The 15,846-nt window shown below is 39.2% G+C and overlaps 1 protein-coding gene and 1 long non-coding RNA gene across 2 annotated transcripts; one reads left to right on the top strand and one right to left on the bottom strand.

The window, feature by feature from the left end:
- Nucleotides 1-856: 856 nt before the first annotated feature.
- LOC108878843 (uncharacterized) lies at nt 857-7,257 on the bottom strand. The gene is made up of 4 exons (XR_001960261.2): nt 6,746-7,257; nt 2,577-2,656; nt 1,041-1,109; nt 857-925 (listed from the first exon to the last, which is right to left on the bottom strand). It is a non-coding gene; the product is annotated as an uncharacterized LOC108878843 (long non-coding RNA).
- Nucleotides 7,258-8,629: 1,372 nt separating this feature from the next.
- On the top strand, nt 8,630-10,843 carry sox14 (SRY-box transcription factor 14). Its single transcript, XM_018669813.2, has one exon. The coding sequence runs from the start codon at nt 9,267-9,269 to the stop codon at nt 9,981-9,983; it is 717 nt and encodes a 238-aa protein (XP_018525329.1). The 5' UTR covers nt 8,630-9,266; the 3' UTR covers nt 9,984-10,843.
- Nucleotides 10,844-15,846: the final 5,003 nt, after the last annotated feature.

The following is a 15,846-nucleotide window of genomic DNA, read 5'->3' as shown; positions in this document are numbered from 1 at the left end:
CTTTTGAATAAACAGCTATCAAAGATTTTACCTGTGCACACACATAACTAAATGTGACACTTAAGAGAGTTACGTATGGGTCATGACGAGAGCCAGAGACAACTGCTGTTTAAAAATAAACGCACATGACAGGATATCAATCTTTTTCTTTTATTAATAAATGACCTGCTGCGTCCAAAGCAGACTCTTTTACTCTTTGGCACTAAGTCACAGTATGGAGGTCAAGCTTCATAGACTGATAAATAGCTGTGATTCAATCAAAATTTTGTCTTTGTCCTTCAAGGAAAAGGTCAGTATTTTAATAAATTATAACAGAACAGGAAAGATACATTTAAGTAGACCTTTTCTTTCAAGTGATTGAATTATGATGATTAAATGCCAGTCCAAACTAATCTGTACCTTATGCTCTGTGCTCCATGTACACTACATGGATGTATCTATGATAATCTTTGAATATTTCTGTGATGTACCTTAACCGTAATGTTATGTTATGTTAATGTTAAATCAAGAAAAAAAACACTTACAATGGAAAAAAATTAACACAATTTATTTTCCCCATCTCTGAACAGTAAGATTACGACATTTAAAACACATCAAAGCCCAACGTATGGCAAAGACTTTCTAAAACCATTTCTAGTGGGAACTCTAAATTGAACCGTCTTTTGAACTAGGAGTCTCTTGAGATCTTCTGTAAAAGTGTAAAAGAAATGGAAACTGATATCTCACAGGGCTAGAACAGATCATTCAACAAAAATTAATTAATCATTCACTGATGCAGATTTGTAGAATTGTATTTTTTTTCCCTCTCTGTCAGTCTGTCTGGCTTCAAAAGCTTTCACATTCTGTAACTGTCTGTTTCTGTTACATTAGGTCAGATTTCACAAGCAGCTGTTTTGTCCACCTTCATAATTCAGGATGCAAAAGTCTGTAAACAAAACAGAAAAGGTACAAGAGGGGGTTGATCGATATGTGTAATTCTGAGACATTCAAGAGTAGCACTGTGGAATATTGATTTTCAGTCTCGGTTCTGAATTCATCACCTGACTCATGGGAGCTTTGCACCACTTCTTGAAGTTCAGGTCCCAGACTCAGTGGTGGCACTGGTAGTGCTATTGTGAGAGATAAAAGGAGAGAGATTTGGTAAAGATGAGATAAGATAAAGCTGTTTACTTAAGTTAATATAGGATATTTGGATATAGGACATTGGACATAGGATAGTTCATATCAAGTTGTATTAGAATTGCAGATATTGATTTATCCAGCTATACTCTGACCTGGTTCTTCCTTGACTCTCAGTACATAGATCTTGCTTTCCCAGTAAAGGCCACATTTGTTTTACCTCTGGGTATCTAAACTGCCATATAACCACCAAATCCAATTAATCTAAACATTACACTTAACAATGTGCTGTGTTGTATGTATTAAAAAGTAGTTTTCCAATAATTAAAAAGAACTGACAGAGATTGAATGTCAATGCTGGGCACGCACTCCAACAGACAGCTTAAGTCCACTGATGAGATATGGCTTCAGGCTATAATGAGAGGTAATGAGTGAGTGTAAATATGTCATAGGTGTTATCATGAATATTTTACTTAAAAAGTTGTAAAATAGCTGTTATTTAATTGGAAAAAATTTCCCACATACAAAATGTAGTATGTAGTCGTGAATAACGTTATCTGTGATGTGGGAGTACTTGTCAGAGGTGATCCTTGTATATCATCGTCCTCTCTTAGCCATGATGGTATTTAGCAATGATTATTACCTCAAGCTTTGTGTGGTATTAGAAAAGTGGAACTTCCTCAAAATCAAGTTTTTCAATATACATGTAAAACAGATAAATGTCTAAATAGAATAAACATTAGATTAAATTAAATTAACCCAAAATGACTCCCTAAAAATGATTGTGTCAGAGCTCAAGAGGGACTGATGAGGACTCTGGTTGTGACTATTTATTGATAATCATTTGCCCAAAAGACTACTCATTTAGGTCTTACATTTCCTTAGCAATCACTTCCCCTAGCCTACAGGGGAGGAAGATAGAGATAGAGGTATGGTTGTTGGCACAGTCATGAAAAGAATCCTTCTCCTAAGAATGGTTGTTGCAAGTAGTTTAAAGGTTGGTAGGGTAGCCAAAGAGAGGACTCCAGTGGAAGTCAATAATGAGATCAGCACTGAAGATTTGAGAGCAAGGACCAAGAAGCATTCTTCAGTACAACCAGTCTACCAGGTCAGGCAGCTGGTGGAGACTGGATTGAGCTGGCAAAGATCAGACGAGACCAGGGAGTTCAGCCAGGCAATAGAAGGAACTTGAAAGGACAAACACTAGGTGAGGAGATATTCAGTGCAGTGCTAAACCTTCTGCTGTGGACCATGGTATAACACAGGCCTGCTGATTCCAACAGTACTGCCGTTGTTCTCTGCTCCTTTTTTTCAAGTTTTTCAAGTTTTTTCAAGACTAATTAAAGCATGCATGGTCCCATATCAACTTTTTTCTCCTGTCCTGGAAAAGACGTGGTTGGTGCCCCTGAAGGCACTTGGGGCTTGTGGAGGAACTCAAAAGATTTAGGAATACTCACACCTAGAGATGACTGGTGGATGCTTGGACATCAGAAAGTGAGGTGTATTCTCAAGGTCTTTCTTGAAGTGTTCCTGGCTGCTGGATGGGGAGAGAAGTATTAGGTTAGATTAGTGGAAAAGTTAACTTTACAGAACCGATCTTACTGCACAATGTTTTTGTGAAGACCTTACATTTAGAAAATGTGATTGCTGTGACTTGAGTTGCTTCACTGGCAGGGAGGAACAAAGGACAAAGTGGGCAACCTTGGAGGAGGTGATGATGGTGTTAGTGGAGACATGGGACCAGGTTGGTCAACAGGCACAGAAACAAGATTTTTGGACATTTGTGTCCATGGAATTCCATCAGTACAATCACTGGTGGAGGCAAAGTGTGCAACAGACTAGATGAGGTGAGGGTTGGAGGATGTTCTGGATATCAATCTGAATATTTAGTCAGTTTCTCAGTGTGACTCAGGGAAATGATATGCTTTGCTCAGTGTTCCTTCTAGAGTTTTCAAACTGGTGGGGAAGCACATCAGTCTTCTGATTCTTTGACAATGTAAAATTAAAGAAGAGGACAGCCGAACTGGCTTACCTGCACTTTGCTTACTGTCAGCCTTTGCTGTGTCGGTAAAGGCTAGGTTCTTATGGTCACTCCCCAAATCAGCAAAGAGTATTTTGGTCTGTCTAGCCAGTGCCTCCATTCTTCCAAGGCCTCCTGTTTAGCCTGATTTTGTAGTTTTGCTTAACAGATTTAAGATGACAAGGAAGGAAAGAAGGAAGTTTCTTGGCCTCGACAGACAGTGCTCTGATGATCTAGTATGGGAGCACAGGTGCAGTGCTAAGAACATTATATGCTGTTTGCCTCAGAGGTCCCACCAGAAGATTCAGTCTTTAAGAACTGTCCAAATTTTAGACTTGTTGAGTTCAGCTTGTTGTTGAGGACATTAGTCTGTCAAGTGCTCCTTCAGTTTTGCAGTGATTGGCTCATTACTTCAGCACTATAGTCAATGAGATATGGCTTCAAGCTATAATAATATCCAAGAAAGGTAGTCATTTGTTGGATGTTTTTTTTAGGTCCTACCCCTACAGAAGTTGTTGCCTGAATAAGAATGGGCATTTACAGGGTGTGTGCCTGGTTGCCACAGAAACAGTCGACAACCTCAAGATGTCAACTTAATGAGTTGTTTAGACAGCTGGTAGACTAACACAAAATATTATGCTACTGGCACAAGAGAAGGGTTCACTGTATATCAGAATCCACGCTTAGTTCCCTGCATGTTCAACTGTTTATTTTCCTAACTGTATAATTATGGGGCAACAGTAAACTTAAGTGTAAATGGCATGAAACTGAGTTTGAAATTATTCCAGTCCTATTGAAATTACAATTATTACAATATATTATTATTATATTATTTACATATGTGTGTCTATTTATTGTATAATTTATAATTTATCCTGAACATATAATTTATGTTATTGTTTAGTAATAGGTTAGTTTAGATTCTCATTTATACTCTGTAAATCTTATCTAGTGAGTCACAGTCTCATGTGAAAGGCTGAAATCCCCCTGCAAGGAGGGCCAGCTCTAAATGAGTTTTTTTCTCTTAATGAAGGTCAGGAGAGAGTCACATCTTTCCTTTTGTGATAATTTATCCCTATCTTCTGTTATCTCTGTTTTGCCCCTTTAATCCTAATTGTATTGTATAATTGTGTGATGTGGACCTCGTGGTCTTTGAAGTATTGCCCCTATCCTTTCATTATTACCTGATGCCTTGAACCTATGTAAATTTTTTTCCCGCTCTGCCCCATGCTATCCAGTGTTGCAGAATAAAAGAGAGTAGAGCTTAAGTTTAGTCATTTTAAATTGTACTCAAGTCTAATTTTACTATCTTCCCGAGAAACAATGTTACCACAAAGATATGATATATATGTATATTTTTTGTAATATATGCCCCATGTTAGCAGTATATTTCCCTGTAAACGTTCTTATTGCTTCTCAGTGTCAATGACTGATACTTGTAAGTGGATAATGTAAAAAGAACTATAGTGTTGTGTGCTAGAATCATTTTCATATTGGTAAAAGGAAGGGTTTTTGTATTTTACATTGCAAGTATAATTATAACGATTCAATTTGTACTATTTCCAAGAACAGTATTGGAATAAATGTCTTCACTGTGAACACCCAGTATTTTAATATGTGAAGATATAAATAAGGCAGATAGATTTTTTTCTCTAAACATGATGAAAAGGAGATTTCACTGGTGAGGGATGGTTCCATTTTCTAATTTGACATGTTCTTGTAGAGGAATGTAAGAAGTGGCATGTGAGGGTTTGGTATCCTGATTACACCATTCTGCTGTGTGAGTGACTGAATTACAATGACTTTTATTTTGCTCTATGAAGAGCCTACTTTGAGTATAAAATTGTGATGATTACTACAGCTGAACAATGTCTCTCTGTGTGTTAGTTAAAAGTGGAGATGTTGCACAATAATTCACAATTTTCAAGGGGAGTTCAGTCTAGATAGTCAGGAATGCAATGTTCTGAACAGGCTCAGTCAATCACTTCTTTGAAAAGGTAATCTCAATGAGTTTACTTTGTGTGTGTTTTTCCTTTTAAAATCTTTTGTGCCCTTTATTGTCTCCAGTAGTCCACAGCGCTCTAAGCACGCACTCATCCACTTATCAATGCTGACAGTTCATCTTGTAAGCAATAATTAGTTACAACAACATAATAGGTATAATTTAAACTATACTGACAAGGCTCTGGCTAAATTACACTTAATGCCATATTGATGCTAAAATAAAGGACATATTTTGACAACATAAAAATGTCTTTATGATCATTTATGGTGCCACAGTTCAACAGTGATTGTTCCACATAGTGAAAAAACAGGCTTAAAAACATTCCTCTGCTATAAAAAGAAAAAAAAACTTAGTAAAGTTGTCGACCATGTGAGTTGGCTCAGTTTCTAATATTTTATTTTTTTCTATATAGAGAACCATCACTAAATAGGATGGAAATACAATAAAAGGCATTGAAATGTCAACTCTAGCTTTTAAGAGTTTTTGAGGGAGGACGCAAGTGTGCAGTGAAGAAAACCTCTTACCGCTTCAGCACCATGGACAGTTACGGTAGGGGAGCTTACCTCAATGCTCTCCACGGGAGCCCAAGTTGGCTAATAGGCTCTCTGTGTGTCAGGCCGCTCCCCATTCACTTTTTACGGCGAGATGGATGGACATGTGTCCTTAGATAATCCTAGTTTTTTTTTTGTGTGTGTGTGTGTGTGTGTGTGTGTATGTGTGTGTGTGTGTGTGTGCGCGCGCGCGTGTGTGTGCGTGTGCGCGCGTACGTGCTTATGTATTTGTGTGTAGTGTTTGTCTCGCGAGCGCCCACCATGTCCCTGTTTGTGTGTGGTTTGAATTTGTTGCGTCTTACACCGTGTAATTTAAAGTTTCAGCAAGTTAAAAGAATCTCTCACCAGTGATTTTATAATTATTAATACTAAGACTAACAGCTGTGATTGGCCGGCTGCTCTAACTCTGATCTAAATCTTTTCTAAACCAAATAAATCAAATATAGACTAAATTCACAGCAGCGATATATTCTTTTTTCTCTCTTTTTGTGTATTGATTTTATTGTTGCTTATGTTGTGGCAGTCAGGTCTATTCTCATTTCCAAATGTCTGAAGTTTGGAAATGGAGAGAAGTTTTTACGTGGTAACGCGCACCCAGGTGTAAAAGCACAACTATTTTATTTATTATATTAACAGACAATACACTGTGTCAAATATACAAACGGTTATGTTTAAGGAAAAACTGAAGAGAAGCTGCCGAGGGAAATAATCATCATCTCACTCCTTGACAAATCAAAACCTATTGCATTTCTCATTATTCCGCTGAATTGTCGAGGGAACTTTCGGGCGTGCATTTATGAGACAATCAGTTTTTGAATAAGAAACATAGCTGACTTCTCCCTTGTGAGTCGGAGGCTCAGCCCCTAAAATAATTTCCCGCTATCTAATTCATTGATCTCAAAATGAAGCCTAAGCTGGTGTGGCTGTATACAGCAGCTTCAACGGCACATGTCAAATTGCATATACGCTGTTCTGCGAAAGATAGCACGACACAATTTCTAACTTCAAAACATGAGCTGAAATACACGGTCCAAACATGCAGTATACTACCTCGTTGTTGCAGATGAACATCATACTCTGCCGACTGGGAGGATTTCAGGAGCTTTTTTCTTTTTGCAGGGATCCGATCGGCGCTTGTACTGAAAAAAAAAAAAGTCGGGGGCGTCCTCAGCTGTGGGCTACACTGTTCTCTGGGTCGGGGTGAGGAGGATTTTTCTCCCGAAAAGAAAATTTTTTAAACGATAATTTCAGGATTTCCACAGAAAGATATGCTGGAAATCTTCTTGTTACAAGCTGCCGATTGACGCATGCGTGTGTGAGGAGACAGGGAGCGGAGAGAGAGCGTGCGAAAGAGACGCAGATGTACTGAAATATGAGAATATCACAGGCAGAGAAATAAACTCAGTTTTGTTCCATACTTGGGGAACAAAAATTAGAGTTTTTAAATATACGATGTTTTTCTCTAATTTCTATAGGACAGTCTCTTAATGTTAGTACTGGAAATGTGTGGTCCATAAATGTGTGTAAAGGCAGGGTGTTTGTTTGAGCAGCTCTTCAAATATATTAATTATTCATTTATTTGGTCATTTGTCATGCTGACATTAGAGATGTATGCATGTTACTGTGATGTGGTGACATGTTAAAGAAACTTCATCTTTGAAGTTGCATTAGAAGCCCCTTTGTGTGACACACACACACACACACACAGAGGGAGAGAGAGAGAGAGAGAGAGAGAGAGAGAGAGAGAAAGATAAGATGCTAATTGCAATAGGATGTGGTCCACGACATCCGCGTGAGGGTACGTGCCTGTGTGTGCATACATACAGCTGTATATAGGCCACAGACTACCTTAAATAAATCTACTTAGCAGTGTAACTAACTAGAGACGACTCTCAGGGTTGTATCTCCAATCACAGCATTTTGACGGTGTAGGGAAAAAACAGATCAGCTGTCTGCGTTTCGTTTAATAATCACAGCTGAAGGAATCATATATCACGCACATTAGCCCGAGGGCTATTAAGCAATGGTCCTCAGAAAAAATTTGCATTTTAAAACGATCACTCTGTGCCTCCTCAAAATCACACTGTCAAATTGATGTGAGCTAATGCAACAATTATAGACTCACAATGACGCTTTTTCAAAACCTTTACAGTTGATGTAATATTTTCTTGCTGTTTGTAATTCTGTCACTACAGTAGCTGAGCTCTCCATAGGGTCAATATTCACGGCACGGGGGGCCTAAACGGTGTGCGCGTGTGTTTATGTGCTCGTGCGTGATTGGTTTGTTTTTTATTGACTATAAAGGAAATGCTAGTTTTTGCTCATAACGGAATCTCTTGAAATACTGAAGCTAAATTAGACATTTTTTAAATTCTCATAGCTAACCTCACCCCACCCCCCAACACTCCACCCCACCCCTAGCAGCTGGAAGACAGGGGTTAAAGAGCTGCTGAAGGGCCCTTGAGCAAGACACGGAAGCACTGCCATGTTATATTTTTGATATCCAAAGGAGAGAATGAGATTTTGAAAAATAATTTTGTTTAAGGGATGAATAGCCTATTCTTTTATTATCATTATTATTATCATCATCATTATTACACCACCTCACTTTTCACAATATATAAATGTACACGTGACCTAAAGCTTTCTATCTATATGTGTTTTTGGCGACACGTTACAGTGCTCTCCTACATTTTGCGTGAAGCTGTACAGTAGCTACAGTAAATTGGTTGCACGGTACAGGCACCTCTCTGGATTGAAGTCAGGTTTTAACTGGAAAAGAGGTTGAAGGTCCATGTTTGTTGCGATTCATTACATTAAATGGAATCGAGGAGGGATCCTGAGTATTACCCCCTTCCACACACACACACACACACACACACACATACACACGCGCACCCCTCTTTCCTTATTTTTTTTTTTCTTCTACTACCAGCCGCTCTTTGTTTATGTTGTAATGTACATATATTTTTTTTCCTGAAGGTATTATAATAGCCGGTCTCCGTGCTGATTGGGCGCTCAGGTTGGTGAGTGAACGCCCTGCAGATTATGTCAGATTGCGTGCAGAAACCAAACCAGCCCAGCCTTTGAACTTCACCGCTTTTGGCTCGTATTCACGCTCTTCCGCTCATTTCCAAGCCAGGTGCTTGACGACAAACCTCAGAGAGAGAGAGAGGGAGAGAGAGTGTGTGTGTGTGACAGAAAAAAATAACACTGAACACTTTTACGACTCCTGCAAACTGACTGCGGAACATTGCTTTCACCTTTGTGGATTTTGTTACGTGTGTGCATCTTGCATGTATTCTTTTCCTGTGTTGCCTACCGCAGGTCTGACAGAGAGTTGTAACTGGACTTAAACCAACGCGCATCAGTGTTTTAACTCGGGAAGAGCAAACCGGCCGCTGGATTTTTATTTTCTTTTATTTTAATTTTTGCTGTTTTCCAGACTCAGACCATCCCAGACGTGGCATGACTGGTATCTGGCATCTAGACAGGTGAATAGTTTCCCTTCCTTCCGATAAGAACTTTTCCTCGTCGTTAACATTGGGGGATAAAAGTACACTTTCTAAAGATGTCAAAGCCTGCTGATCATATCAAGAGACCCATGAACGCGTTCATGGTTTGGTCCCGGGGCCAGAGGAGGAAAATGGCACAGGAGAATCCCAAAATGCACAATTCGGAGATCAGCAAAAGACTGGGCGCCGAGTGGAAGCTGCTCTCAGAGTCTGAGAAGAGACCTTACATCGACGAGGCCAAGAGGCTGCGGGCTCAGCACATGAAGGAGCACCCCGATTACAAGTACAGACCCAGGCGCAAACCCAAAAACCTGCTCAAGAAGGACAGGTACGTTTTCCCTTTGCCTTACCTCGGGGACACCGATCACTTGAAGGGACTTCCCGTGTCCGCCGCGGACTCTCTTTTGGGCTCCTCGGAGAAAGCCAGAGCGTTTCTGCCGCCGACGTCCGCTCCCTACTCCTTCCTCGACCCGAGTCAGTTCAGCTCCAGCGCCATCCAGAAGATGACAGAGATGCCCCACACGTTGAGCACCAGCACTTTGCCGTACGCGTCCTCGTTGGGATACCAGAATGGCGCGTTCGGCACCCTTGGGTGCCCCAGTCAGCACACCCACACCCACCCGTCGCCCACAAACCCGGGCTATGTCGTCCCGTGTAACTGCACAGCCTGGTCAGCGTCAAGTTTACAGCCCCCGGTGGCCTACATACTTTTTCCAGGTATGACCAAGACTGGGATAGACCCATATTCATCCGCACATGCCACTGCCATGTAACCCTCAAGACTCTTTTTCCTCTTTTTAATTCACTTGAATACTGAAATGCATGTAAATATATTATGGACAGCGCGCCCCATTAAAAGGCATGAACAGTATTAATTGCCTTGGACTTGTTATGGCAAAAAAAGAAAAGAAAAAAGGAAAAAAAAAATCACAAACTTTTCCAGAAATCCAACAAGTTCCTGACCTGAGCAGAGAAGCTGGAATTTGGTGTAAAGGACGGTGCCCTGTGAACTGTAAGAAATGTAAATGTTATAACGTTTATGGCAACCAGAAAAGGAGGCCTTTAACTTTATTTATTGTGTACATTTCAATGCTGATATGCTGATTTGTGTTGATTATTGATAGGCTACTCTTTTATTTTGAAAAATTTGGCTTGCACAATTAGCGTTCTTATTTCCTGTATAGGCCTAAGTAGTCTGGCACTGGTAATTTTATGATGTTCTGGATAGGGTCAAAATCAGGACCTATATAGGCTGGATTATATACGGGTTATATTGTTTATATTTATCAAAAAACTGGCACATAAAACTAGACGGTCTATTTAAGATGACAAAAGAAAAAAAATTCTTTACATCCAAATGTTTCATTTTGCATTTTCCTGTGGTTCAGTGCTAATATAGTCACACGCGTCATTTTTTAATTTTTAATTATTATTATTTTGGTTTCGTTTTTTGAGGACAACTTCTATTTGAATTCAAGGAGTTCTATGTGTATTTTCTATCTAAGATGGTAATTTAAAACCTGTCATGTTATGGAAAGGATAATGTATCTAGAAGGTTGATACCTCCTGCTCTTTGTTCAATTGCTGAGCAAAGACGTTTCCAATAAAGACAATCTGTCTTCAACAATATCAATTTCCTGTATTTGTAGGTTACTGGGTACTTGAGATGACGGAGATAATGTAATAATGTGTAGGTGCTGCGGGGACCTGGCAGGATCAAGGCCCAATAAAACCGCTTTTAAATTGTTAAGAGAATTAAGAATATATATAATGAATTAGAATAAATGCTTAAAGGGGAAAAAATAATTCACAAAAAGCGATTATAGGCTTGAAACACTTAAAAAAAATACTAAAAATGTGAGAATTTTTTAGATCCAACTTGATCCTAAACTAATCAATGCTGTTGACAGGCTGAACACTAACAAACTCTCATTGCAGTAGAACAATAACACCAAAATCAATCCCTCTTCTACCAGATCGACCTCCCCCCCTCCCCCTTGTGTGGTTTTTTAAGCTGTCAAACTCCTCCACTCCACTCTCATCATTTCCTCAACAAGGCTTAATTGCCTCCGCATTTGGCTGCTACTTCATTTTTTTTACTTATTTGAAACAGGTCTCAGACATGTTCCGCGGTGCAGTACAGTGAAGGTGTTTTCATGACACTGGGCTGAACCGTTTGTGATCTTTTGATGTTTTGACAGTTCAGGAGAGGAGGCCTCCCTGGAGGGATTCCGCCCGTCCGACTCGTCTGACTGCTTAATCACTTCAAGGAGAAAGCCTCCTGCTTAATTATAGGTTTAACAAATGGAACAAACTGAATGTGATGTGATTTCTTTTTTCTTTCTTTCTTTTTTTTGTCGTGTAACTTGCTGGCTGGCTGTAAAGCAGCTCGCAACTACTGTGCGGTTTAAATATCTCTATTTTCAAAAAAGAAAAGTGCTGCAGCCAAAAAAAAAAAACTCCCTCCTCCGCTAAAACCTTTTATGATCAAGTCACACGCACGTGTCTGAACCTGTATATACTTGTGAATGATAGGCCTGACTCTTAATAAGACAATACAGTTTCCAACCCATCAGGAGGAGTTAAACACACACGGTGTTTAAAGATTTGTTTTTATTTTATGTGGATCCAGATCAGCTTTCTCCTCCACTCTGGTTAATGGAGGAAAGGGAGGATTTGCGGACCGCGGTGTAGTACTATGACTATACCCCCCCACCCCCACACGCACACACACACACACACATTAGACGACTGTGGTATTAATTAAAAAAAATCATTCCACATCCAAATTGTTTACTTATCTGCCAGGAACATATGCTGAGAGAAGTTAAGATTCACGATTCTGCACTATTGCCCAAGGTGCAATTCAATCCTGGGGAGGGAGGAAGGAGAGAGGGTGGGGTGGGGGGAGAGGAAAGGGGGTTGAGGGAGGAGGAGGAGGACGAGGCAGATTTTTATGACAGACTTAGTCCTTATCTAGAGCTGTAAATTAGGGTGATACTTCATTGAACCGAATGTGAAGTTTTACATCAAACCCCTAAAGCATCCTAATTCAACTTTGAAATTAGACAATTATAATTACTTTCGGGAGCTGCTGCAGACGTGGATATTATTATTTTTTTCTTCCAATGATGAAAATGAGGCGAATAACCTTTATATATGAATATATATATATATGTATGTGTAAGACTGTGTTCTTGTTTGCAATCCCTGCTTTTATGTTTCCTACATTTTATCAAAGCTGTTGCAACTTTTGCCGGGGTTCACTCACTACCTGTAATTATCCACCTTAGTCACGGAAATTGACTGGAGTCCCAAACGCCCTGAAATAAATAACCCCAAACGATAAACGGCATCTGAGAGGTATAATGGGAGGGAAATTATGATTTGAAATTATAGAGGGGGTCTGGTTTTAAATCTCTCTTTAACTCTTCCCCCCCTTGACGTTTTTATTGGAGCACAACAGAGAGAATTCAATCTGCCTTATCTCTCCAGGACTCCTTTATAGCGCGAGATCAGAGAAAAAGGAGAGGATAATTGTTCTTTATTTTATTTAATTTAACGCGACAGCCGAGCGCTTTCAGGTCATTTATATGCTTCATTTGGTGATAAAAGTCAATGAGAAGGGGGGGTACGGAGCAAAGCAGGCGCTTTTACTTTTCCTCTCCACAACACTTAAAAGTTAAAAAAAAAGAAAAGAAAGAAAAAAGTAAAAACAGATGAAACAAAAATAGTAAAGGGAGGGGGGACAAGACATTTTTAATTAAAAGCCATGGGTCATTTGCATTATTGTCTTTTAATATTACCTTGAAATCATCAGCAGTAAATGGAGTTTGATAAGTGGCTGTTGAGAATGAGGTTTTGTATTTAGGCGCACTAATTTCCTAAATCAAAAGCAGAAGAAGAAGTAGCCTGGAGGAGAGGCTGGAAAAATCTCTATTGATGATGATGATGACAGTGTCATTGTTGTTTCTTCTTCTGATGATGGTGATAGACAAAAAGGGACGATTATATGCAATATACATGCTCGCTTATCACAGATTCATTTTTGCTCGTGTCACCGCGAGATTTGACACAACAACATAGAGAAAATGAGAAAAACTGATCTCATTTCAGCATATTAAATATTGTCTCCGAAAGACCAAAAAAAATCATCACTGGCTAAATCCTGGTCTATCTGAAATTGAATCTGGGATACCATTTTGACGGGAGGAAAAAGTAAAACCGTACAGTTGTGTTGTTTGAAGACGCGGGGGCTTGAATTTGGGGGTCCCTGAATTCTCATTTGAAAGAAATGAAATCGTGAACGAGCTGATAAAGAAAAAAGGGAACGGATGAGCTGAGAGAAAAGGAATCATGCCACGGTTGTTTAATGTGCTGTGCCAGTCGGAAAAGTGATTTACACCAAGACTTTATTCCCCCAGATATAAAGACAGTGCATGTCTTTTTCTTATTTTTTATTTAGGCTATCGGGCGCGCGCACACACACACACACAGATACACACGCACGTGGGCCCATATGTGGTCAATTCTCTGGAGTTCATCGGATACAGATATGGAAAAGCATCGGTAGGATACACACATAATATTACATGCTTCACTTAGAAGCCGCATCTTGCATCCAGCAGCTCCATTCTCTGCGCCGGACACTGTGAGTTAACTCTGCATTTATTTTATGACTGTGGACGAGCTCTCAGCCTCACTCTGAACTTTTTATTTACCACTAATAATAATAATTTTATTTCGCATGTGCCAGCTTCGCCGCAGCTTTTTAGGCCTTGAAGCCCACAGCCTGATGTTTGGTGCTGATGCTGATATTTGCCTCTGAAGGAACACGTGTTGTATTATTCACCTTATTATATCCAAATGGTGTTTTATAAATGACCAATACAGATATTTCCATAAGATTTAAAAGTGCATAAATAAACTATTAGTCCAACACATTCATTAAATACTTAATCCCTTGTTTCCCTCAATATTTAAAGGAACATTTCGAATAAAATGGCATCAAATGTTTTTTAAATATATATTTATTTAAGCAGACAGGCACACACACACACACACACACACACACACACACACTAATTTAAATATAATTTAAAGGTTTCCATTTTCATTTATCTTGGAGTTGATACTTTGGTTTTTATTTTGTTACTGTTTTGTCATGTTCTTGGGAAAAGCCTTCACAATTTTTTGGAAATTACTGCATCTCATTGAAGCCAGTGTTGGTGATAATTTAACATCAACTCATCTACTTAAAGTTTTTGGTTATATTAGAAGCCACAAGGGTGCCCACCTCCTCAGCACCATTTAGCTAAAAAATCTTAAACCAGTGATTCAGACCTTTTTATCTTATGACCCCTTAAAATTAAGCATTGTCCATGTGTGACCCCTATCACATCTGCAGCTGCAAAAATGATCTTAACTTAGCTACAAGTCAGAAAAATCATCCTATGATTTTGTGAAGCAGGATGATGTATTTTCTTCTTTCTTATCTCATCTCTATCTGGTGATGCTTTAGATTTATTTTGTGACTCCTTGGAGGGGTCCTGACCCCAAGGCTGGAAATCACTGTTCCAAACAAACCACATGTCCTAAATGTCTCCAACATTTAGGCTGTGTTCACATTGTTCCCTGCACTGGCTGCCTCGTCATGTCGCCCTTCTTTTTACTTGTAGTTTTTTCTGTCACCCCCAGAAGCTGCTGATTCAGAGCTGCTAAGTTTTTGTGATCACATGCTGACACTCAGACACCACTTATCAGTCTGCATGACTTTCTCATGCATATTTATTACTATGCATGTCCTGCTTGCTCAGACACCTTCCATACATTAAAATGTGTGTCATGATTTACAGTATGTGTGGGTGTGTGAGGTGTTACTTGCCTGTGTTTGTGTGTACGTACAGTATGTGGGTTTCATTTCCTACAGCGTTTACTTTTGAGTTATTGTGCTGTTTCTTTGTTGCTCATGCATCCTGTGAATTTTCATGCCGCATAAACTTTCCATACATCACATCATGCAGATGAATGAGTTTTTTTTTTTTTTTGCAGTCTTTGCTCATTAATACTCCAGGCGCTTCTTGAGTCATCAAGTTTTTATTTATTTATTTTTACATAAGACTTCTGCATTGTATGTCATTAATTAAAAAATATATCACAAAATGCTTAGCATGGTTATGAGATGTCAGTAAATCACTGTGGTTAGTGATTCTTTAAAATAACGTGCTGCCTCAGTTTAAGGTGAAGTTACACAGTTCTGGTGAGCTTCTTGTTAGTGGAATATTTGTTTTGTGATATTAGGTAAAAACACCATTTCTGTTTCTCCGCTGCAGACCTGCACATATTTAGTAAGACTTGATTTCCATATGAATGTTGACTTAGGATGCAAATGAGGATACACTGTGTTTATTAAATGAGCTGTGAATACAGTGTAGTGGAGCTCGAATCGTTGGAGAAAGCTGCCAACAGTCCACTTGTTAAAGTTGTTCCAGATATCAAAACGTGGTAAAAAAAAGTTTCATATGACAAATGACCATTATCCTTTTATCCACACTTTCATAAATAAAGCTTTTTTTCTCAGAAAACTCCTTGCACTGATTCTTTTTCCTTTGAAAAGTTATTGGACACATCTTGGAT

The sequence above is a fragment of the Lates calcarifer genome, linkage group LG17, assembly GCF_001640805.2.
Source record: "Lates calcarifer isolate ASB-BC8 linkage group LG17, TLL_Latcal_v3, whole genome shotgun sequence".
Lineage (NCBI taxonomy): Eukaryota > Metazoa > Chordata > Actinopteri > Centropomidae > Lates > Lates calcarifer.
This window is presented reverse-complemented; position numbering and strand designations above follow the sequence as displayed.

Bases quoted from the DNA above. Each gene is read 5' to 3' on its own strand.
- sox14 (XM_018669813.2), top strand. From the start codon at position 9,267: ATGTCAAAGCCTGCTGATCATATCAAGAGACCCATGAACGCGTTCATG.